Source organism: Lontra canadensis, unplaced genomic scaffold (assembly GCF_010015895.1).
Source record: "Lontra canadensis isolate GAN:19392208 unplaced genomic scaffold, GSC_riverotter_1.0 scaffold106, whole genome shotgun sequence".
Lineage (NCBI taxonomy): Eukaryota > Metazoa > Chordata > Mammalia > Carnivora > Mustelidae > Lontra > Lontra canadensis.
Genome location: NW_022631100.1, coordinates 1,529,227 through 1,552,632, shown reverse-complemented (window position 1 = coordinate 1,552,632; position 23,406 = coordinate 1,529,227). Strand labels below are relative to the sequence as shown.

At 44.5% G+C, this 23,406-nt stretch overlaps 1 protein-coding gene across 1 annotated transcript in view; it reads right to left on the bottom strand.

Moving 5' to 3' along the window:
- DNAH14 (dynein axonemal heavy chain 14) overlaps positions 1-23,406 on the bottom strand; it is a 307,787-nt gene that overhangs the window by 87,174 nt on the left and 197,207 nt on the right. Inside the window, exons 50-58 of the mRNA XM_032838780.1 lie at positions 22,135-22,302; positions 20,866-21,036; positions 17,758-17,925; positions 16,954-17,046; positions 8,870-9,067; positions 6,825-6,983; positions 4,517-4,708; positions 3,271-3,452; positions 131-239 (exon numbers count right to left, since the gene is read on the bottom strand). Of these exons, the coding sequence (XP_032694671.1) occupies positions 131-239; positions 3,271-3,452; positions 4,517-4,708; positions 6,825-6,983; positions 8,870-9,067; positions 16,954-17,046; positions 17,758-17,925; positions 20,866-21,036; positions 22,135-22,302 (1,440 nt within the window). The remainder of the gene's footprint in view (positions 1-130; positions 240-3,270; positions 3,453-4,516; positions 4,709-6,824; positions 6,984-8,869; positions 9,068-16,953; positions 17,047-17,757; positions 17,926-20,865; positions 21,037-22,134; positions 22,303-23,406) is intronic.

Below are 23,406 nucleotides of genomic sequence, written 5' to 3'. Positions count from 1 at the left end.
AGCTACACAGCTGCCTGCTAACAAAACTGGGATCTGAAGCCACGTTCGCCAAGTAGCAGAGCCTCTGCTTCCCAACGCTGCTCTATATTAAACCATAAAATCTTTAAAAGCAATTTCAAACAAGATCTACCTTTGTTTTTTGTTCTATCTGTGGGCCAAGGATCAAGAGCTCCTCCTGCATCTCTGTAACAAGTACAGTTGCTTCCAGGATCTTGGAGAGACCCATACAAAGATGATTCCTGAGGAGGTGAGAAGAATTAAGAAGGCGTAAGATGTAAGGAAATGTCAGCAAAGCAAGATATACTACGATCTTGTATGAAAGACAACACGGTAAAATGTCAATTCTCTGCCAAATGGATATATAGTTTAATGTGATGTCCCCAAACTGCAGTATTTTTTATTTATTTTTATTTTTTTGTAGATAAAGACAAGCTTCTTCTAAGGCAAATGAACCAGGACGTTTAAAACAATTTTGCAGTAGAACAGGGTGGGTGGTACTTTTCTGCCTGATTGTGAGACTGATGAGGTCATGACTGGGTCAGTACTGGGGTCCTGGCAGAGGGTCAGGCTCGTCGATCAACAGAATCGGACCAAGAAGCCAGAAGCAAACCCACGAAAGCACAAGTAGCTCTTCATGAAGGTGCAAAAGTGGTAGCGGAAGGAAATGTCTTCAACAGGATGCGGAGGGACCGGTCAAAGGGCACGAACCTCGCCGTAAGCCTCAGGCCTGCACAACACTAAGTCAAAGTGGACCTTGGAGTGAAGGGTAAGTGGTGGGGCTAAGATATATATATATATAGTTTGTAAGGAATAAAGTAAAGTAAATATAAATATTTATAAAAATAAAATGGACTTTATTCCTTACAAACTATATAAAATCAGCAGACTACAAATCTGTTTAGTGAACAGAATTTTAGTCCTGACTCTAGCAAGCAAGATGAGGAAAAGGCCTGCGGAAGGTACAGTTTCTACTTCTTGGCTTTCCTAACCTAAAAGGATGTCGTCAGCTGTGCCCTGCACACAGTCAATGATGCGGATGTTGTTGGGCTTTTCCCCCTTTGACCTAACCTCCGGACCGGTCTCCAGAATGTCTCATCTGGATTCGTGCAATAGCTTTCAAATCTTTGCTGTGAGTTTTCTTTCTCCAGTTTATCTCAGAGTGATCCTCCGAACATACACGTTTGTATTACCCAGCTAGGTCAACAGGGTTGTTACTTGTCGTGAGCTGCATGTGTTGGCCAGTGCTCAGCATTTAGTTAGCTCACCCCCAAGAGCAGGTGCTACTAAAAATAAAATGAGACACGCTGAAAAGATAGGGAGGCCACTAAAGCTCAGCTCCCGAGGGAGCACAAATATGGGGCAGGGGTTTTGGGACTTAGCTCCCCTATAACCGGAATGTTTCACTGTGAGTTCTGGGGCGGGGGAGAGATCTGGATTGGCTGTAAGGGACCCAGACCACATGATGAACCCTCCCCCGCTTTTTCTTCTCCCAGGTCTACCCCTGGGAAACGGGGCTGCTGGAATTTGTGAGCAGCGAGGAGGAGCTGGGGAAGGGGACCCCTCACCCGGTGCTTTGTTTACCACTTGATGGATGTGAGCAGTTATATGTAGCCATGAGAACGACCATGCGTGTAAGGTGACAGTCTGAAGGTGGTCCTGGTCTGACCCACACATCGGGGTGGCGGGGCGGTGGAAGGTGTTCTAGGCTAGCACAAGGAGTACAAGGGAGAAACCACCAAGCCACCTAGAGATGTGTTTGGGCTGCTGGCATGAGTGTGGCACGGGCAAAGACAGGGAAGGGAGGAAACAACTGGGACAGGGACCGGTTGCACCCATCGCCGTCTTGTGGCTGCGGATGGAAGGCAGCAGCCCCTGTGGTGGGAAGGGGACACCTTGGAAACTTGGATGTCAGAGGTAGAAGGAGGGTCCCCTAGTCTCCTGACTCCTGTCGGTGGGGCATCTGGCCGATTTCCCAGACTGCTGTCATCACGCTCAGTTTAACCACCGACCAATAAAAAGCTCAATCCAAGGACTTGGAGAAACCACCAAAAGCCCCAGCCTCCAGGCCTGATGAGAGTTTACTGAAAACACCAGGACAAGGTTCACCTTCTAAACTAACAGGATTCCTGGTCACCTTGCTGCACGCTTGGACCCCAGCAATGGCTCCAGACAGAGCTGACCCCGGATCCCTGTGCCCCACTTGGCCTTGTCAACAGCAGCTTCAGAAGATGAGCCCCTGACCCTGCATTCACATCAGGCCACTGCTGAGGCCGCTGCGCCCCTGGCCCCCATTGGTCTGCCACATGCAAGCTAACATGTCCAGCATGAGAGGTGAAGAGAAACTTCCATGGTCCTGGGTGTCCCGCAGCACGCCCCTGGATGCACCCGGGGAAACGGTACTCCTAACTGGCCCAGCTCCACAGTGGGAGCCTGGCTGCAGTCTGTCCTTCCAGTGCTGCAGCCGAAGGACAGAATGAACTTGCATCAATCACTGTCAGGACAGGGAAGCCCCAGTGCCCAGAGTGGGAACCAGGTCAGGCGGCGGGGGTTGGGGATGGGGGAGGGGGACATTGCTGTAGGGCAGCTGCTCTGTCCAGGGGTCCCAGCAGCCTTCACGCCCCCGCACAGCTCACGCAGACCTGGACACAACTGCTGGAGGGGTCTTGAGGACAGCCTGTGGCCTTCTGGAACAGAGACAGCCAGATGCTCCTGGGCCGGGGTTGCACGGCCCATTCCGCTCATGTCCCTGTCCTCCGGGGAGGCTGTGAGGACAGTTTCTCGATGTCGCTGGGGCTCTGATCAGGTACAAGACCTGCCGTGTCGTGCTTCCTCACCCACCTTCCCTGGGGGCGGCTGGACACGGGCTCTGCAGCCCCAGCGCATCCCGCCCGCTGTCTGTGACATCAGGCTCCCGGTATGTCAGTGTTGTCCCCAGGATAAAGGCACTGGCCAGTGGCTCCCGCGGCTGCTCGGGCTTTCACGATGTGATTGAACAACGGCCTCTTCCCTGGCTGCGTGTGTGCGCCCTGTCTCCACCAACGGGCAGCCCTCAATGCCGGACCTCTCTGAAGGGCTTGTGCCGCTGCTGCCTATCCTCCCCGGACCCCGGGAAAAGCAGATTTGGGCTCCTTTTGTATTTGTGTTTCTTTCTAAAATTAAAAGCACCGATTATATGTATATGTGTGTGTGTGTGTGTGTGTGTGTGTGTGTGTATTTACATCTATATATGTATATATATACTTTTTTAAAAATTTGGTCTCAAAGTCTTACCTCTTTGCTTGCATGTCCTTCTCTCGTGACCTCAAAATGTGAGCAAATGTATCCATGAACCGCAAGTAGCTACTGGGAGTGACATAGTAATGCCTTTTGGTTTTCTCGAAGTATTTTGTATTCAAGTCTTCTATACTTCTGTGGATTTGGACACACGCTGGGGCAAGTTTTTCTTTTAAGTTCTGCAAGATATTAAGAATCAAGAGAAAACAACCCAGTACACATAAAGAAAGAGAAAATAAATAACTTGGAATAGTTTTTCATTCTGAGGTGTGGGAAGGAGGAAAAAAAGGCCCTGGTTGAATGGGACCAAGAATAGAGATGCTTCAGTGGGTTGGATGGTGGTGGGGGATGAAGCAATGATAGGGCCCGTGGTTAAGGACATGCCAGACTCTCCCTCCTGGGCCTTACCCTCATTTATGCTATAGCCATCTGAGGATTTAGGGGGCCATCACCAATGGCCTGGGTTCATGGTTTGTTTTCTTTTTTAAATCTCCCATCTTTCTTCCCTAAAGCAGGTTATCAATTACAAGAGACTCCACTTGTCCTCCTTGAGTAAAATAAAGCTGAGAAAATGTCAGGGCTCAAAGGATATACTGATATGTGGATGGGAAAACTAGAGGAGAAAGCGTCCCTCGCTTAGTTTTGGAGAAAATTCGGAGACACAACCTAGCCCTGGTGCCCACCTCTAGCCCACCAGGGTTGGCCAGTCACCCAGTCCCCTTGAGCCCAGCTGCATTTCTTCCTGACTCTGCCCTTGGCCTTCGCTTTCCTTGAACATTTGTCAAGTAGTGTCGTGAGCCCTTTTCCAGGTGCCGTGCTGCATTTCGGGCAGCACTAGGAAAGATTCGTACTTAGTGTGGCTCATGAATTCTCAGCTCCTCTTGTAGGTGGTTGGTTATAGGCCAGTCAGAGAGCCTGACAGGGAGTACCCCGAAGGCTGTAGTGTCCCCACTGGGGGCTGTTTCCCTTCGGAGAAACCTGCTGCTCACCCTGGATCAGGGGAGTGCAGAGACCCGGGCAGTGAGGAATCTGGGCATCTCTGACACAGGGCGGGTCAGTGGGCAAAAGGGACCGGGAACTGATAAAGAGTCAAGGCCAACACTTGACCTATTTCAGAGTTTTGCCCAGAGCTGCCTGTTTTTGCCTCCCTAGGATTCACTGCTCTTGAGAGACATAATTCTGCCAGATGCGTTAACATCCTGAAATCTTCCTTTGGATCTGATTTTTAAGAGGTTGCATTTACCTGTCTGTTCTTTAAATACACCTTTTCTCTTAAGAAAGAATTGGCTACGACAAGGAGAGCCTCTTTCGGCCACTTCTCATACCAGTCGATAGTGCAGGTGGTGATCATGGAGGGGTAGGCTCTACAATGCTGGCGGAAGGTCGGTCCTGTCGGACTCATGGTCATAAAAATATGAAGGTTTTTATGGATCCTCTGAAAATTAATAGAGATGCAAGCTGTTGAAATGGAATCCCCTGCTTTGGAAAAAATAATACATTAAAAATTGCATTTGGAACTTGTTTCCATTCTTCAGTAGAGGTCACGCAGGTGCCCACTGAGCGCCTTCCACAGGGACGTGCCAGCCCTGTGGAGTTCTCACGAGGAAAGTGGCCAGGTGGTGCTCCACATGAACATCCCCTCAATGAACCAGGTCACACGAGAGAGTGTGGTGCTCGGCCCTGCTCAGTAGGGGACCTTCCACCAGAGGGGAGAGGGTCTATTTTAGCCTTTGCTCTGGGTTGGTGTGCCACTAAGATGCCCAGAAACTGAACTTGGGAAGTGGTCAGAGTGAAAGCTGAAGGCCAGGAGAGAGACGGACGGACACTGTGGGCGAGCGCTACACGGTATTGGAGCCTCTACAGTTTTGCAGGTCTTCCTCAAAGTGCTGGTCTCCATGAAATCTCCCCGCATCCTTCCTCTCATGAGGTTGGGCTGTGCGGCTGCTGTTCCTGGCTCCTTGGAAGGACTGGCATGGGCGCAGGGTCTGTCCTCATGTCCGTACATCACTCTCAATGAAACCACATTACTGAAAGCAGCTTCAGGGATTCAATGTTCCTTTCTACTCAAACAGTTCAATTTGTAAAAAGTGAAAGATGTCTGAGTATCAAGCAACCTTTGCCAAAGAAGTGTGGTAAAGCTGAAAGCAGAGGAAAGTGTAAGATTCTTTTTCCTCCTTTCTGTCTTTAAAAAATGTATGAAAGCAAATCAAACTGTTCAATGCGGAATTCATACAACAGAGAAACGTTTAAATTAAAAATGAAGTTACCTCTCTTTGCTCTACCCATCCCCAAACTCCTTCTCGAAGATACTCAATGTTAATGGCTTCAAGTATGCCCGCACTATGATTACTGTAAGAGACTTCAAGTCATTTTTGGAAATACAGTATAAAATAGACATACAAATAATTAAAATTGATTTCTAACTGGGATTCTTGGTTTATTTTTTATTTCTGGAGTGCACTGTTCTCTGATGAGAACTTCTTTGCTCTTCCTTGCCAATCGCAATCTACATAAACCAATTTAGTAATAAGGCACCAGAGGGCCACAAGTTATTAGGATGATTGCATTTAAAAGTAGAACCCGATCTACACATCCATTCATGTGACGTCATTGTTCTCCCTCAACTCTGGACCCCATCTGTGGGATGTTTTACATCTTCTAGTGCCGGATCACTAAGTGTCCACTGAGGATGGAGGGTGGGTCAGGTCAATCTTCAGGTGACTCCGTTAGCAACAGGAACTGGCCCGAGAAGTCAGTTGGCCTGTGTGCTTCCCCTTTGGACACAATCTTACCTCCTACCTCTCTCACTGCTGAGTGGCTGGCCAGTCATCAGGCCTTAAAGACACAGAAAGCTTAGCTCGATGGTCTGGCCTCCGTCTCCGGATGGACCCACTGCTGAGGTCCTTGTGAATACCATCTGCTCCGTCTGCATTATTTCTGTCTGTTCCCATCACCTCCTGGTCAACTCCAGGGTTATTTAAAGGGATGCAAGAATTCTTGTCTCTTGCCTTTCCAGACTTGTTACCAGCTATGGTCAGGGAGGGAAGTCAGTGTAAGAAATAAGCCTGTTGTCTTATTCTCTTGTCATTGCCTGTCACTGTTACCATGCTCTTCAGCCACTGATAGCCAGGCACGCCCAGATCCTCCCTGACCTTGGATTGCCTTAAGGGCGTGGGGTATCTGCGTGCGGGATCCACTCACCAGTTTTAACTTTAAAAACTCATTTAAAGAACTAAGGGTGCCTGGGTGGCTCAGTGGGTTAAAGCCTCTGCCTTCGGCTCAGGTCATGATCCCAGGGTCCTGGGATCGAGCCCCACATCGGGCTCTCTGCTCAGCAGGGAGCCTGCTTCCCCCTCTCTCTCTGCCTGCCTCTCTGCCTACTTGTGATCTCTGTCAAATAAATAAATAAAATCTTTTAAAAAAACCTCATTTAAAGAACTAAAAACAAAACAAAAAAACTATCCAGCTTGAAATTCAGGTAGAGAATTATAAACATAGTCTATTCATAATTTAACATGGTAACTTGATAACGCCAACCCACAAAAGAGTACCTTCTGGAAGAACGCAAGGAGAGACTGCCTGTTATCCATGTAACCGGACTGTTCAGCAGATCTCATCTTCAGCGCGATGGAGTCCAGCTCCTCATTTTCAAACAGGTAAAGTATTTTCTTCAGATTGAGAATGCTGTTCAAGTCCTCCAAAAACGACTCCTTAGATGAAACAGATATCCAATCAGGAGTGAGTAAATTATTTACATTTCCCCCCCTTAATACACCGGAAACCCAGGACAAAGAAGAGGAGTTTTTATTAAAACATATAAGCATTTTGATTTTGAGAGTAAATCCATGATATAAAAAAAAAAGATCTTTGTCTCATCCCCTCCTCAGGATGCTCCTGAGACCCTCACAGGTTTCTGGTGTCTCGGGCAGGGGAAGGAAAGGGAGCTGTTTGTCAACCTCCAGGAGGGGCTGACAGAGCTGCCACGGGGCCAGCTGGTCTCCTGGCTCGTGCATGACTGATGGACAACGGATGGGGCTTCTCAAACACCCTGGTCATTCCCTCCTGGTCAGGGGGTCTGCTTACCTACCCTGGGTGCTACTGCCTTGGCATCTGTTTCATTCTCTCAGGCAGCCTGAGGGGACCCTACCCTGACACCAGCCCCCTATGTGAGCCACCCGCAGAGTGACGAGAGGGTGCCAGCTGCTGGGAGGACTTCCCCGACAGCCTGTGCTCAGCAGCCATTCCTGCCTCCCAGGGCCTGCAGGCCCTATTGCGCCCCTTAGAGAGACCCCCGTGGGCAAACCCCACTCTTTAGGTGTGAGTGGGCCCAATTGGTCCTGACTGGGAGCCCAAGTCATGCCACCCACAGGTCCTGGATCCTGGTCTCCCTGCCTGACCCCACCCTGAGCACCCCATGCGGCCCCTCGAGGCATACTTTGTCTTTCTCCCAGGACCTGTAAGAAACTTCTCTGTTTCCATCTTGCTCTTGGTGCTCTGTTGAACTATGGGTCCCTACCCAATACCCTGTGTCCCACTTCACAAATGCTAATCTAACTAGTCCTAACACCATTTTTTTGGATTCATGTGGAAAGCAATGATGTGGTCAGGAGGAAGCGGGAAAGTGTGGAGAAGGGATCCAGTGACCTTGAAGTCCTGAATGACACGGGAGTCAATGAGCTTATCCAGCCCAGCTCCAGCTGATAGTGTGTCTCTGAAAAATGATTTCTTAAATTAGAATGGCAGGCCTCCAGCATGGGAGAAGTGACATCTTCTGAAATCCAGAAAAGCAGCTGCAAGAAACTTCAAGCTGATGAACAGAGGAGGGTATTTAAATTTGGGGAGGGGGGGCATATAATTAAAGTAGAAAATTGGACACTCTGGAGAACAGCAGATAACAACACAGCTCGTGGACTCACTCGCAAAACTCGATATGCAAGGAAACCACAAGGCTGGGAAGAGAGGCCCAGTACGAGGAGAGAAAACAAGATGCGGTTTGGAACAACACTTGTAACTATCGCGGAATAACAGTGCTGAGAGACGCTAGCCCCGAAGAAGTGAATCAATCTGAGATGGCATGGCCAGTGACTGGGGAAGGGCATAGTTTATGCCACCTACCAGGTTAAAACAGTCATGGGGTGATTAGCGTTTTTTGCTTATATGTCATCAACAAAGCATATCCTGCAAGAAGAATCCTAAATTTGACAGTGACGTTGGAGAGGAGGACTGAGGAGAGGAACAGGAGCCTCGGGTCTGTGGTGGCACGCTGTGAGCCCAAGAGGAGATGGTGGAATCAGATGACTGTGTTTTTTTCTCCAAAACACAGACTATAGGACTAGTAGTTCAGTGGCATGGACAAATGACTTCTCACTTGCCAATTAAAATGAAAATTATAAAGATAGAAGATGCTTTTGCAAATCTCCCTGCAGCAGGAGGACAAGTATATAAACACTATGGGCTGTGAGTGGGTAAGGACAGGACAGTGGGAAAACCAGGGCAGGCTGGCAGGACCAAACTTTCTTTTCAAATATTAAATGGGGGTGGGGGACACTACTTACATGGAAAATGCTAGCAAATGCTGAAGACAAAAAGTACTGACCTGCTTTGAGTTTAAACTAGTAACTATCAAAGCAGTGGGGTTCCCTTCCAGTCCAGCTTGAATGAAGCCCCTTTTAAAGTCTTCTTTGAATTCGATGTAGGCATAATTGCGGGATGTGGGCACTCGGTAGAGTTTGCATTCTGTCAAGTAACAGGCCAGGGTGGCGCAGGTCTCCTTCCCACAGCCGTCTATTCCGATCTGTGTGAGAAGAACAACCTAACACATGATTCCTATGTATGTCCTAGACACCTTACAATGGATAGTTTCCTATCAGCAAAAATACCAAGAATCTTTTTGGGAAATACGTGAAATATAACCAAAGTATTTATCAAAGTTCCATAGGGCTTGCAGACACATTGTCTCTGTGTAGTCTCTTGAAATATATGAGACAACCTGACTGGAACAAGAACACAATCTGAAAAAATAGCATTGACATGTTTATGAATTGTTACATTATTGCCAGTATTTGACTTTTCATTTAGAAGAATTTAGATAGGTCTTTCCCCCTTTATTCTGAGCAACCGACCCTTAGGTGCTCTCCAGTATAAATGAAAAAGTATTGCCTTTTTTAGCAGCTGTGCTGAGGTGTAACTTACAGACTACACTTCTTTTTATGTGTATAATTCAATGATTTTTAGTAAATCTACAGGTTTTCAACCAGTAAATCCATCTTAGAATAGTTGGACACCCCAGGCCTGTTAGTAGTCATTCCTCGACCCCAGGCCCAGGCAACCATTAGCACACCTTCCGTCTCTGTAGCTTTCCTAGCCACTGAATCATACACACGAAGTCTTCAGCATCTGCCTCCTCACTTAGCATGACAGCTTTGTGGTTCTTGCATGTGGGAGCGTCTATCTGCCGTCTGTCCCTTTTTTTTTGCTCAGTAGTATCCTCCTGGATGGGACCTACTGATGGATGCTTGGGAGCACGTCCACCTCGTGGCTATTCCGACGATGCTCACGGGAACACGCATGTGCACGTTGTCCAGCAAACGTTTGCTTTCTCTTGTACAGACAGAGAAACGGAACTGCTCCGTTAAAGGGTAAATCAGGGTCAACGTCATGAGAAATCCTCAAACTGTTATTCAAAGCAGGTGTACTACTTTACATCCGTGCTGGCCACGTGCACGGGTTCCGGCTTATCCACAGCCCTGCCAGCACCTGCGCGTGCTGCTATCTCCATGGCGTTCCCAGAGCCTTTCCCTAACGGTTCATGATGGCGGGTAGTCTTCTCATAGACTTGCTTGCATTTGTGCCTCTTTTGTTAAACCTTTCTCCCCTTAAAAAAAATAAACTTTTTGATTTTAGGAGAGTTTCTGATTCACAGTAAAATTGCCAAGATAGAAAAGAGAATTTTCATACACCCCACATTCCATTTCCCCTACGGACATCTAACTAGTAGGATATACTTGTTACCATTAAATGAAACAGTATCAATACATTATTATTAACTGGAATCCATACTTTATTCAAAATTCCTTAGTTTTTACCTAACATTCTCTTTCTGTCCCAGGATCCCATCAAGGACATATTATTTTTACTAGTTCTATTTCCTGAGGCTCCTCTTGACTATGACAGTTTCAGACTCTTTTTTTTGTTTGTTTTCTTTTGATGACACTGATTGGTTTGAAGCGTGCTGGTCAGGCATTTTGTAGAATGGCTCTTGTTTGAGATTTTCTTGATGTTTTCCTTCTGACTAGACTGGGGTTATGTGTTTCTGGGAGGGAAGACCACGGGGATAAAGTGCCTTTTATCAACATGATTTATCACCATTGATTGTGGACCTTGGTCACCTAGATAAAGTAGTGAATGTCAGGCTTCTCCATTGTGAAGTTCTTGTTTTTCCCCTTTTCACACTTTTCACACACATCCTTCGGGAGAAAATCACTAAAGCTCACAGTGAAGGAGTGCAGAGTTATGCTCCAATTTCGTATGCTAACCTTCGCATACACCCATTCCTGTAAATATGTCTGTTATAACCATATACATGAAACCAAACACGAGTTCAACTGCTGTCTTCAACTCTCATCCATCACCACAGGGATCACTCTAGCCTCTTCCCCTTGCTTCTGTAAGCTCCTGCTGCAACCGTGAGAACACTGGCTCCCACCACCTGCCACCCTCTACTTAGTTACTCAGCTGGGATACATACGCACAGTGCTATCAGAATGGTGACCTCACTCCCACAGGAAACTACTTGATTAGTTACAGTACAGTGCAGACTTACAGTGTATCTCGACATTAGTCTTACAGAGTCCGCTCATTTCCAAACTTTCTTAGTCAGTTCCTTTCCCTCCCACCCTCTTCAGGGAGATTCCTGCACATAGTTCGCTTGTTTTGTCACTTTCTGCATTCCATCCTGGGACTCCCCAGACCTCTTAAATGGTTTTTTGAAACTACCATACACTAAGGTTTGCTCTTTGTGCTGTGAAGTTCATGGGCTTTGACAAATGTATGGTGTCATGTACTCATCATTACAGCATTGCACAGAACAGTGTCACCACTCGAATATCTTGTGTTTCACCTTCCTTCCTCTCTCCAAACCCTTGGCAACCGCCAATCTCTTTACCATCACCATAGTTTTATCTTTCCCAGAATGTCATATAATTGGAATCATATGGTGTGCTGTATTTCCAGACTGACTTCTTTCAGTTAGCAATATGCCTTTAAGATTTGTCCATGTTTTTTTGTGGCTTGATATCTCATTTTTTTTTATCTTTGAAAAATATTCCATTGTACCCCAGTTTATCACTTACTGAAGGACATATTGGTAGTGGCCAGTTTTTGAATAAAGTCACTATAATTATGCATGGGAAGGCTTTTTTTTTTTTTGAGGATCTAAGTTTTCAAATATGTTAGGTAGATACATAGGAGCATATTGCTAGACTATATCATAAGGCTATCTTTAGCTTTGTAAAAAACCACTAAGCTATCTTTCTAAGTGACTGTGTCATTCTACATTCCCATTAGCAAAAAAAATGAAGAGTTCCTGTTGCTATCTTACTAGCAATTCCTACTATCCCCCCTCTTTTTAAAAAAATTTGGTCATTTTAACAGGTGTGAAATGGCACCAGATTGTTTTCCCTAACAACAAATGATATTGAGAATCTTTTTATGTGCTTTTGTGAGGTGTCTGTTTTTAATTGGGTAGTTTATCCTTAGGATTTTCTATAAACAGGATTATGTGGAATGTGAATAAAGACAGTTTTACTTCCTGTAAGGTAAGTATCTGGATGCCTTTTTTCTTCTTTTTCTTATCTAATTGCACTGGCTACAAACTCCAGTGTAGGGTTGAACAGAAATTGAGAGAGAAAAACATCTTTGTTTTGTTCCCAGTCTTAGGGGAAAAACATTTAGTCTTTCATCTTTAAGCATGTAAGTTTTCCACAGATGCCTTTTATTAGGCTGGTGAAGTTCCCTCCTATTCGTTTTTGCTAAAGAGTTTTAAAAAAAATTATTAATGGTATTAGATTTTATCAAACACATTTTCTGCACAAATGGTCATGTGGTTTTGCCTTATATTCTATTAATACGGTGCTTTATATTACCAAGTTTTGGATGTTTAGTCAAACATGCATTCCCAAGATAAATCTCACTTGGTCATGGCACCTGATGCTTATATATTATTGCATTCAGTTCGTTAATATTTTGTGTAGGAATTTTACAACTATATCATTCTTCCTTAAATGTTTGGTAGAATTCTCCAGGGAAGTGTTCAGCCCTGCGCTTTTCTTCACGGGAAGTTTTCAAATTCCCAATTCAATCTCTTTGTTTAGGTCCTTTCAGATTTCCTCTTTCTTTGGCTCAGTCATCTGTGTCTTCCAAGCAAGTGTCCATTTCATTGAGGGTATCCAATGTGCCAGCACACAGTTGTTCATATACTCTTCTCTTACAATCCTTTGTTTCTGTAATGTTGGTAGTTATGTCCTCTCTCTAATTCCTGGTTTTAATAATTTTAATAATGGACTCTTTTTCCTCTTTTTCTCTTGGCTTGTCCATTTTGTTCATCTTTTCAGAGAACAAACCTTTGGTTTCATTGATATTCTCTATTCTTTTTCTGTTCTCTACTTCTCTCATTTTTATCAATTCCTTCTTTCTGCTTGCTTTGGGGTTTAGTTTTCTTTCCTTCTTTAGTTTCCTAAAGTGGGAGGTTAGGTTATATGAGGTTTTTCTTTTTTTAAATTTAGGCCTTTATATCTTACACACATTTCCCTCTAAGTACTGCTTTGTGTTTGCTGTGTTTTAATTTATCTCAAAATATTTCCCAATAGGTTTTGAGATTTCTTCTTTCATTCACTGGTTATTTAACAGTATATTGCAAAAATTCCACATTTTTGGGAATATTTCAAATTTCTTTCTGTTATTGATTTCTACTTTAATTCTGTTGTGTTCTGAGGATGTACTCTGAATGACTTCAGTCCTTTAAAATGTATTGAGTTTTGTTCTACAGCCTGGCACGTGGTCTATGCTGGAGAATGTTCCATGTGTGCTTGAGAAGAATGTGTATTTTGCAGTTGGAGGGAAGGAGTCTGGTGTCTATGTCAATGAGGTCAAATTGTTTTACAGTATTGTTGACATATTTATATCCCTGCTGGTTTTTTATCTAGTTGCTCTAGCAAAGGTTGAGAGTGGGGATATCGAAGATTCCAATCATTACTGTTAAACTGCTTATTTTTTTCTCTTCAATTCTGTCTGTTTGGCTTCACATATTTTGGGGCTTAGCTGTTAGGTGTGTGTGTTTATAATTGTTATATCTTTCTGATGATTGATGCTTTTATCATTATAACATCTTTCTTTTTTCTCCAACACTTATTTTTTCCCCCTGAAAAGTCTATTTTGTTTGCTATTAGTATAACCACTCCAACTCTCTTATGGGGTTTATTGGCATGAATTATCTTTCTCCATTTTTTTTCTTTTTTAAAGATTTTATTTATTTATTTGTCAGAGAGAGAAAGAGAGCAGGGGAGCAGCAGAGGGAGAGGGAGCAAGAGACTCCCCACTGAGTAGAAGACCCGGTGCAGGACTCCATCCTAGAACCCTGGGATCATGACCTGAGCTGAAGGCAGATGCTTAACAGACTGAGCCACCCAGGCACCCCAACCATCTTTCTATTTTCAACTACTTTGTGTTTCTGAATCTAAAATGCAATTCCTGTTGACAGCATATGATTAGATTTAAAAAAAAAATCCTGTCCTACAATCTCTGCTTTTTTTTAAAAAAAGATTTTATTTATTTATTTGACAGACAGAGATCACAGTAGGCAGAGAGAGAGGAGGAAGCAGGCTCCCCGCTGAGCAGAGAGCCCAATGTGGGGCTTGATCCCAGGACCCTGGGATCATGACCCGAGCCAAAGGCAGAGGCTTTAACCCACTGAGCCACCCAGGTGCCCCTAATCTCTGCTTTTTTATTGCAACATTTAGTACATATATATTTACTGTTATGAATGATATGATTTGATTTACATCTACCATATTGCTGTTTTTCAATGTCTTGTGTCTTTTCCCCCTTTGTTTCTCCTCTAACCTTCTCATGGTGTTAACTCACTATTTTTTCTAGAGTTCTATTTTAACTCTTTTGTTATTTTATGTTATGTATTTTTTTAGGGTTTTTTTTTGATGGTTTCTCTAGGAATTACACTGTATATTTTAATTTTTTTATCTACTCCAGATTAATATTAACTTAATTCCGGTAAAATAGAGAAAGTCTGCTCCAGAATAGCTCCATTTGCTCCTTTCTCTTTTTGTTATTATTATATATACTAAATCTTTATGTTATTAGCCCAAAAATAGTTTTGTAATTACTGTTTTATGCACCTATCTTGGAAAGTAGTTAAAAGAAAAATATATTTATACTGTCTGTGGTAGGTACTATAATATCTTTGCCACCTTCACCCCCAAATGTGTCACCTCATGATCCCTAGAGCCTGTGCTCTTGTATGGCAAAAGAGACTTTGTCAATGTGATGACATTAAGGACCTTGAAATGGGGAGACGATTTTGGATAACCTGGTTGAGTTCACTCTAAACACACGAGTTCTGAGTGCCTGGGTGGCTCAGTGGGTTAAAGCCTCTGCCTTAGGCTCAGGTCATGATCCCGGGGTCCTGGGATCGAGCCCTGCATCCGGTTCTTGGCTCAGCAGGGAGCCTGCTTCCTCCTCTCTCTGCCTGCCTCTCTGCCTACTTGTGATCTCTGTCTGTCGAATAAATAAAAATAAATAAATAAATAAACACACGAGTCCTAACCAGCAGGGAATCTTTCCTGGCTGTGGTCAGAGAGACAAAGGGAGATGTGAGACAGCTGATGAAGGGCTAGAAGTATGGCACGTTGCCGGCGTTGGCAATGGAAAAGGCGGGTCATGCATCAAGGCAGGAGCGCAGCCTCTAGAAGCTCGCTTTCCTGTGCCGGTAATTCAGTCATACAACGCAGGTGCAGTAAAATGCTGACGTTTAACAAGGCACGTGTGATTTGCCTTTTACTTCTTTGTCTATTCAACTAATCTCATTTGAATTGACCAATCTAGATGATGACGGTTTTTTAAAATGTGTTTTAAACGTTCTTCATCAAGTCATTATGTTCCCTCTAGATGCTAATCCCTGCGGAAGCCTTGCAGGCTAGGTCAGCTTCCGGTTACCTTACCATTTTACACAAGTGAATCGCAGGGCAAAGCTCTGTGGATCCGCTGATGATGTTTAATTGGGCAAAACAGTCCCAGGATCAGGGAGGAAACAGGGACTTGCCATGCTTTACCTTGTATTTTTAACAGGGGCTCTGATAGGACGAAAGGGTCATGAGAAAGCATTGCTAAAGAGGTAAATATCTAATTGAGCATTAGGTCTTTTACAAATGCTCTGAATGCATTCTCAGGATTTCAGAATTGACAACTCTTTGTAAACTCACTTGTTATTGGTAAAATAAGCAAACTGAGAGTTTGTGCCATTTGGGAGTTAAAAATAATCCATTATTAACTGAAATAGAGAAAACCATATATCATATGGAGCTTATATTCTAAATGTGGAGACAGATAATAAATAAATGAAAACTTAAATACATAAGATCAGATAATGCTAAGGTCTAGGGAGAAAAAGCAGAAAAAAGGGACAGAGTGACAGGGGCTGAGGGGAGGGTAGAAGATATATTTTAGATTGGGGAAGCAGGAGTCCTGGGGGCGGTGGGAGTGGTTTGGGCAGGGTGGTGGCAATCGAGATGCAAACGAGGGCAGACTTGAGATATATTTTGGAAGCTCTATTGCGGGATGTAGTGTGGGGCGCGACAGAAAAGCATCCAGAACAAGGGGTTCCTGGGTTTCTGGCTAGAGCGGTAGATCTATGTTGGTGGCATCTGTGAGGTGGGCAAGGTTAGTAAAGAAATAGTTTCGGTGGAGGAAATATTTGCTTTTGTATTTTTGCCTTAATTCTATTTTTTAGTTTTTAATTCCTTTTAATCAGTCTTAATACATGTCTGTTTAAATAAAGTTCTAGTAGTTCTGAATGCAAAACAAGTCATTTTGGGAAAAAATGATGTGGATTAAGTAACTAGTTATAAATAACAGAGGTATAAAATACATAAATAATAGGCATAAGCAACAGCTTCAATGTTCATAAATACTGTGATTCCTATAATTGGCTGCATGTGTTGGATTTTATTTAGCCTTCTGAAAGCTTTTCTCTGTTCAAGTTATTTGGGGATCTTCCAAAAATTTAACGCCCACTTGTTTTCATGAGCGGTAGAACTTTGTGCGAAGACTCAAGTTTCTAAATCGATATTCCAGGAAATGTACCATCTTCAAAGTCAAGATTTGTCTGCACAGAGACAACATTGGTTTGAGGATATGCTAGAGATGCTGCCTGCTTATCACTTCTGTTCACATCAAATGATTTCCCAAAACAAGCATTTTTATGTGCTGAAACATTTCTTACGCAAGCTCCAGAGAGGAAGGTCACCCTGTATGGGAATCAGGGGGTGCAAGCTTTCACAAAGAGAAAGTCTGCATAAATAAAACTTCTGTAAGTGAGGTAGATTTTATCAGATTCCCTCAGTTGTTATTTTGAAACTTATTTTGAAACTATGGAATAATTTAAACTCCTACCAGTAGCATGTGACTCCCTGGCTGCCGAAGGACCCTCGCAGCTCTGGCGATGTGCTCTATGGCTTCCTTGAAGAACACCATGGAATGAAAAATCTGGTGGAGGAAATGGGACAGATCAATTGCTGACAGGCACAGAAATAGCGAAGGTTCACTGCAGTTTTAGGTACAAGGATCCGGGAGTGAGAGGGACGATTTTGGTAATCCAGCAACCTAGACTCATTAAGCTGATTTACATCCATGAGAAATCAAGGTGCATCAGGAGGACTGTCCCTATGCCAGTGTTGCCGGGAGCAGGACCACAGGAGTCACAGGCTCGAGGGAAGAGAAGGACGAGAACAACAGCATCGGTGTGGTTCTGCTGCGGCTCTGTCTTGGGGTGCCTCCTGCTGAGGGAAGAGTCCCAGGAAATGGGACTGGGGCGTCTACAGTTTCTTCAGGGCCTCTCGTCTGACACCTGTCTGCCCCGGGCAGTGGTGCCAGAGATGCTGCTCCCTGCTGCTCCTTTGCACATGCACAGAGGGAGAGAGAATCCCAAGTAGACGCCCAGTTGAGCACGGAGCCCAATGTAGGGGTCGATCCCATGACCCCAAGACCACAACCTGAGCCCAAATCAAGAGTTGGATGCTTAACTGACTGAGCCACCCAGGTGCCCCCCTTTCTCTCATACGCACACACATGCCTTGGAAATATCTGCTGTGAAATAAATATAGCCATCTGTGTGCGTGTATGTAAATGACCTGTGTACACACACCTACACATTCACACACACTCCTCAGAGTCTACACAGAGCATGTCTGTCTGTACCTCCAAAGACGCGGAGCTCAACTTCATTTGGAATTCATTCAGTACGTTGGCAAGTTTATGGTAGTCATTGGTGTTCCGGTAGATCTTTTTCCTATGGGCCTTGTTTATATCCAAGAAATCCACAAATACAGTTGAGTCGTTCATCAGTTTCTCTTTGGTCCACTGAACCTATTGTAAGATGATCATTTAGGAGTACGTGTTAATAGCCAAATTCTACTCGTTATCAAAACTAATGTAACAGATCTGCATCAGAGAAGCTCTTGGCACAGCAGATCAAGGTAGGCCTCGGGAGCTCTTTGCCTTTTGGGCGCTGTGGACCGGTGTTGGCAGTGAAACCAATGGACCTTTTCTCACAATGGTGTTTTGAAATACACACAGTACAATACAAGGGTTGCAAAGGAGACCAAATGGTGTTCTATCAGAAAGTGCTGCACCCGCACAGTACCCACGTGGGTCTTCCACGTGGGTCTCAGCAACCCCCTTCCCCGCCAGCCTGTGTTTAGCGCTGGAAATTCCTAGCAGGCACCCAGGAGACACAGTTGGGTGGCAGGACACCATGATGGGTAAAAGGGTATCTGGAGTCCGCTGTCCTGGGTTGGTTGGACTCCACCACTTACCTAACTGTGTAACCTGGGGCAAGTTCTTCACCCTACTCTGCCTCAGTTTCTTCATCTGTAAAGTGAGGATAGCAAGAGGACCTCCATCACGGAGGCATTATATAGATTGAGATGAGTAATGATATAGAAAGCTCTGGAAACAGTGTCTGCCACATTGCAAGTGCAAAGACTGTTAGCATTATCACATTTTATTTTTTTAAAAATGAAAAGAAGCCAGCCAACCAACTGATTAAATGATACTATATAAACCCAAATCCTCAGAGCACTGAGGTATAATTTATATCTTTTTTTTATATAAGATATAATTTATATAAGATATAATTTGTATCTTTCTCTCTTTAAGGAAGATTGGGTTAGTATGTCTTCGATTTGGGGTCTTGTAGCTGTTCCTGCTGTAAGGGCAAGCCGTGTGTCCCTGAAGCACGCGCGAGGTCACGACCAACCACCTCTACATCTGTTGCTTGGTTGGTCTGGCAAAGCCTGAAACCTGGACTGTAGGGGCTATTTATAGGAGGGATTTTGTGAACTTCACCCGGGGCAGGAATGAGCTCTCTTTCATTATTTTAGCAAAGTTTCTCCATCCCTCCTCCCTCCATTCTTCCTTCCTCCCAGTTATCTTTATCGAGCACCAATGGAGAGGAAGAAAGGATGCCGGATTCTGGCAATTTAGGAAGAGACAGGAATCAGTGAGTTTGTTCTCACAGAATCCATAAGCTTAGAGAGAAAGATAAGTAACTACATTATAATGAGTTCTAGGATAGGAAAGTCCACAGTCCTCCGAGAACACAAAGAAGGGACCCTCAAGCTGGAAAGTGTGCGGTGTTGGCCAGCAACACCCACTGAAGGAGGAAGGATGAGCTGAATCTGGAAGGATGGCCAGAGGGGTCCCAGAAGTGTGGAGCAGAGGCGGGGGAGATGCCCTGCATTCCGGCTAGGACATGGGGCTGAGGGGCTGCCGTTTCTGGCATGGATGCAGGCTGGGAGAGTGCCACCGGTCACCAAGGTGGGCAACATCGGGCCCAGGCACCAGGTGGAGCTAGGAGTGCAGTGGGCAAAGCCTGGGAATGGTTTTGCAAGTGGTTTTGCATGTTGAGCCTGAAGCAGTCCTAGCACCATGAGTTGGACTTAGAAGACAAACCCAGGTCTGACTCTTGAGTTCAGGTTCTTTCTGCTAATCCACCTGTCTGTATCTGAAATGTAGACACAAGGTCCAGTTCTTCCCCACAGCTTACATTTATTGGGCACTTACTGTATATCAGTAACTGCTCTAACCTCAAATGAGCACTGCTGATTCTCAACACAGCCTCCCAGGTGGGTATAGCTGCTACCCCAACTTCAGAGACAAGGGTGTGGAGACACGGGGATCCCCTGCCACAGCTCCATACCTGCTCAGGGGAGGGGCTGGGCTTTGAAGATGGGCAGGGTCCATGTAGGGAGCCTCTATATTCAACTGCTTCTCAGGCTGCCAGGGGAAGGAAAGCAGGAAGAGTACACGAGTGGGCTGGGGAGTCTTGTCTCTGAGCAGGGCAAACGGGAAAAGTAGGGAGGAAAGGAGTCTGACGTGTCATGGAAGAGCAGCCCCAGGGACACTGGGCCACGTCTGCGGGACTCCACAGTGAGTGGCGACGTGCAGGTGAGAGAGGACTGCCCCGATTGCTCCGTGGAGATGGGAGGGTGGGGCTGTGCGCTACCGTGAACAGTTCCGTCAAGGAGGATCTGGGCTGAAGAGCAGAGAGCTTACACTAAAAGGAAATAATGATGGGAGGGTCTAGAAAATATTTTTTAAAAGCCTTTTAAAAGCCTTCTGGATTTGTGACTAGTCTTAAACATACATATATACATGTACACAGTACACACACATATATACACAGGAACACAGATCTATGTAAATGTGTTTGCATGCATGTCTGTATATCTAGATATAAGGCTCATACCCGAAAGTCTTCTTTTTTCCTATTGTGAATTCATTCTATTTCCTGGCCTCCTATGAACAGGGCAAGAGAAAGCAGCACCACCAAAGAAGACAGAAGAGGAAGGAGGAGCCACCTCTGGAAGGAATTCTGAAGGACCCCCCAGTTCTCTCAAGAGGAGCTTGCACATGGCCTCGCAAAGTTGCTGAGATCCCCCCTCTGCTTCCCCACCAGACTTGTGGTGGGGCTCAGTCTCCTGAACTGCTCTCCTTCCTTCCGGACCTGGAGTCCAGGGACACCACAGAGACCAAAGTTCAAGGGGCTGGAGCTACGGAGACTGAGCACTTCCACCAGTCCTGGAGAAACATGAGCGGGATCAGGGCTGGTGAAGGCCAAGGACATCAAGACCTTGTCATTTCCATCCTATCAAAACTATGCTCATTTAGACATTAATTATCAAGTGGAAAATGGGATTGTTAATAATGTTGTTACTAATGTTATAGGAACAGCGGAGGGCTTTCAGGAAACAAACCCTTTGCCCAAGATAACCATTTAAAATAATTTTTAAAATAGAGGTTTACCTGAAAATAATTCTCAATTTCCTTTGAGAGAAGTTGATAGAAAAGCCGTTTTTCAGTGTATTCAATCAGGCGATCGTGAAATACTCGGGTGGCTTCGTGAACAAAGAACAGAGCGGCCATCTCTCTGGAGTTGATGACAACCCTTTCAGCTTGCAGCAACCCCAGGAGAAGCTGTTAGGGATTGAAACGTTAGATTTTTAACATTAGCAGGTAGTATGTGAAGTAGAGGCTCAATTTTTGCAGGTTTACGATTCCATAAAAATAGAAGCGATTATCTAGGTACGAATTGTCCATTGCTCCAAGTGATAAACTAGATTTTTGATGAGATGGGCAGGTTAATACTCAGGGAAAACTGACACAGCACCCCCCATGAAGGGAGAGGGGATGAGGACCGCTGGGCCTGGCCTCTGAGGTCTCGCTGGCCTGGGAAGCCATGGGTCCTGACTATAGTGCTGAGGTGGGCTGCCCGTGGGGTTGGGGACGAGCTTCTTCATGCTGATGTTCTAAGATTCTGAATGTGGATGAAAAGAACTTATAATGTATTTCAAACATGATATGCACTATTTTGGACCACAGGCCCATGGTAAGGAGAGAAAAACTGAATTCCAAAATTGTTTTTCTTGGGATGCCTGCGTGGCTCAGGTCAGGATCCCAGGGTCCTGGGATCGAGTCCCACATTGGGCTCCATGCTCAGTGGGGAGCCTGCTTCTCCCTCTGCCTCTGCTGTTCCCCCTGCTTGTGCCCTCTCTCTGATGAATAAATAAAAGCTTTGAACCCCCCCAAATTGTTTTTCTTAATGTTTTAATTCTGAAAATTATTTGATCAAGGCTAATGACTAAGGTGGCACCGTTGGCAACATTTCCCGTTGGAAAAAACAAGGCTCATGGGAATTGCAAGCATATTTACAAAATGCATACAGGCTTTCATTTTCAGAGAGCAGAAATAATATCTCAGAAATAAGGCAAAACTGAAAGCCACGTCATACCCTTGCCACTGAGAATCTCAGCCAATATTCTAACAGTCTGAGCGGCTTCGTCACGGAGTTCTCCACAAGGAATTGTTTTAATGATTCTTTCTAAAGGGCTCTCAGGGTAAACTGCTAATGAACAGCAAAACTAATCAACTTGGATTCCTTTTCCCCCCTTCTCGAACAACTGAATGTTTACAGTGGAGAAATGGGGAGAGAGAGAGAGAAGGTCAATTCAGTAAAATCACATTTCCTTAACTTACAATTTAAAGTTAAGCTAAGGAAGGAATTTTAAAACACACCTTAAACACATCTCGAAGATTAAACAGGTAGTGGCATTTTGCTGGGGTTGGCAACATATTCTGACATACGTGAGAGTAGATGGCGAGAGAACACGATATTATCTGATCCTTACATTTCTGAACATTGGATGTGAAGTTATTGATGGAGAAATACATTCCCAAATGAGCCTTTAAAAAGAAATTTTATAGTCAGCCCGAAAGTTTAAGCATACTTTCTTCCTAATTAATCCCCCACTGAAAAGGAGATGTGTTACTATCATGGAGAATGAATGACATTTAAAATGTTAGTAACCAGAATCCACTTTAAACCAAACAGACTAATACAAATTCACTGCAAGTGTCACAAACCGGGGGAAAATCCCACTTAGTCTGAGTTTGGTGAATGATCTAGAGGCATGTATTGCCGCTCTCTGGGGACAATTTATGCCCCATGTGAATATATACCATGGGTGCTGACAATTCTCCCGCCCCCTTGTTCCCCTGTAGAGGCTATTAGATGGACTACTAAGTGATAGAACTATTTTCTCATTTTGGGTTGCTGCATGTATATATATATATTCTTCTACATTAGGATTTTTTTTAAAAGATTTTATTTATTTATTTGACAGACAGAGATCACAAGTAGGCAGAGAGGCAGGCAGAGAGAGAGGAAGGGAAGCAGGCTCCCTGCTGAGCAGAGAGCCCAATGCGGGACTCGATCCCAGAACCCTGAGATCACGACCTGAGGCAAAGGCAGAGGCTTTAACCCACTGAGCCACCCAGACACCCCTACATTAGGATTTTTTAATTGGTGGGTTGTTGTTGATCATATGCAGAATTACCAATGGCTTTTTGAAAAACAGATTTAAACATTAATCTTTAAATTTTATATTATAAAGAAGAAAAACACATGATGAGCTTTGAAAAAATCAGTAATCTTGCATAACATTTTTTTTTTCTTTCCTTTTTTTTTAAAGTAGGCTCCAGTGCAGGGCTTGAACCCACAGCCCTGAGATCAATACCTGAGCTGAGCTCAAGGATCGGACACTTAACTGACTGAGCCACCCAGGCGCCCCTCAAATTTATTTTTCTAATCAAACCAGATTTCAAGTTGAGCTGTTTTTCTAATAAGATATTTCAGATTTATTTTGTGTTCTATAAAGAAATGAAGAGAACAAACCAAGACAGAAGACTCCAGGAGAGCTTGCTAATAATACAGGCTCCTGAGCACCTCCCCCCTTCCCAAGATATGCTGGATCAGGGCCTTCAAGAATAAAGTCGCAGGATCCACAT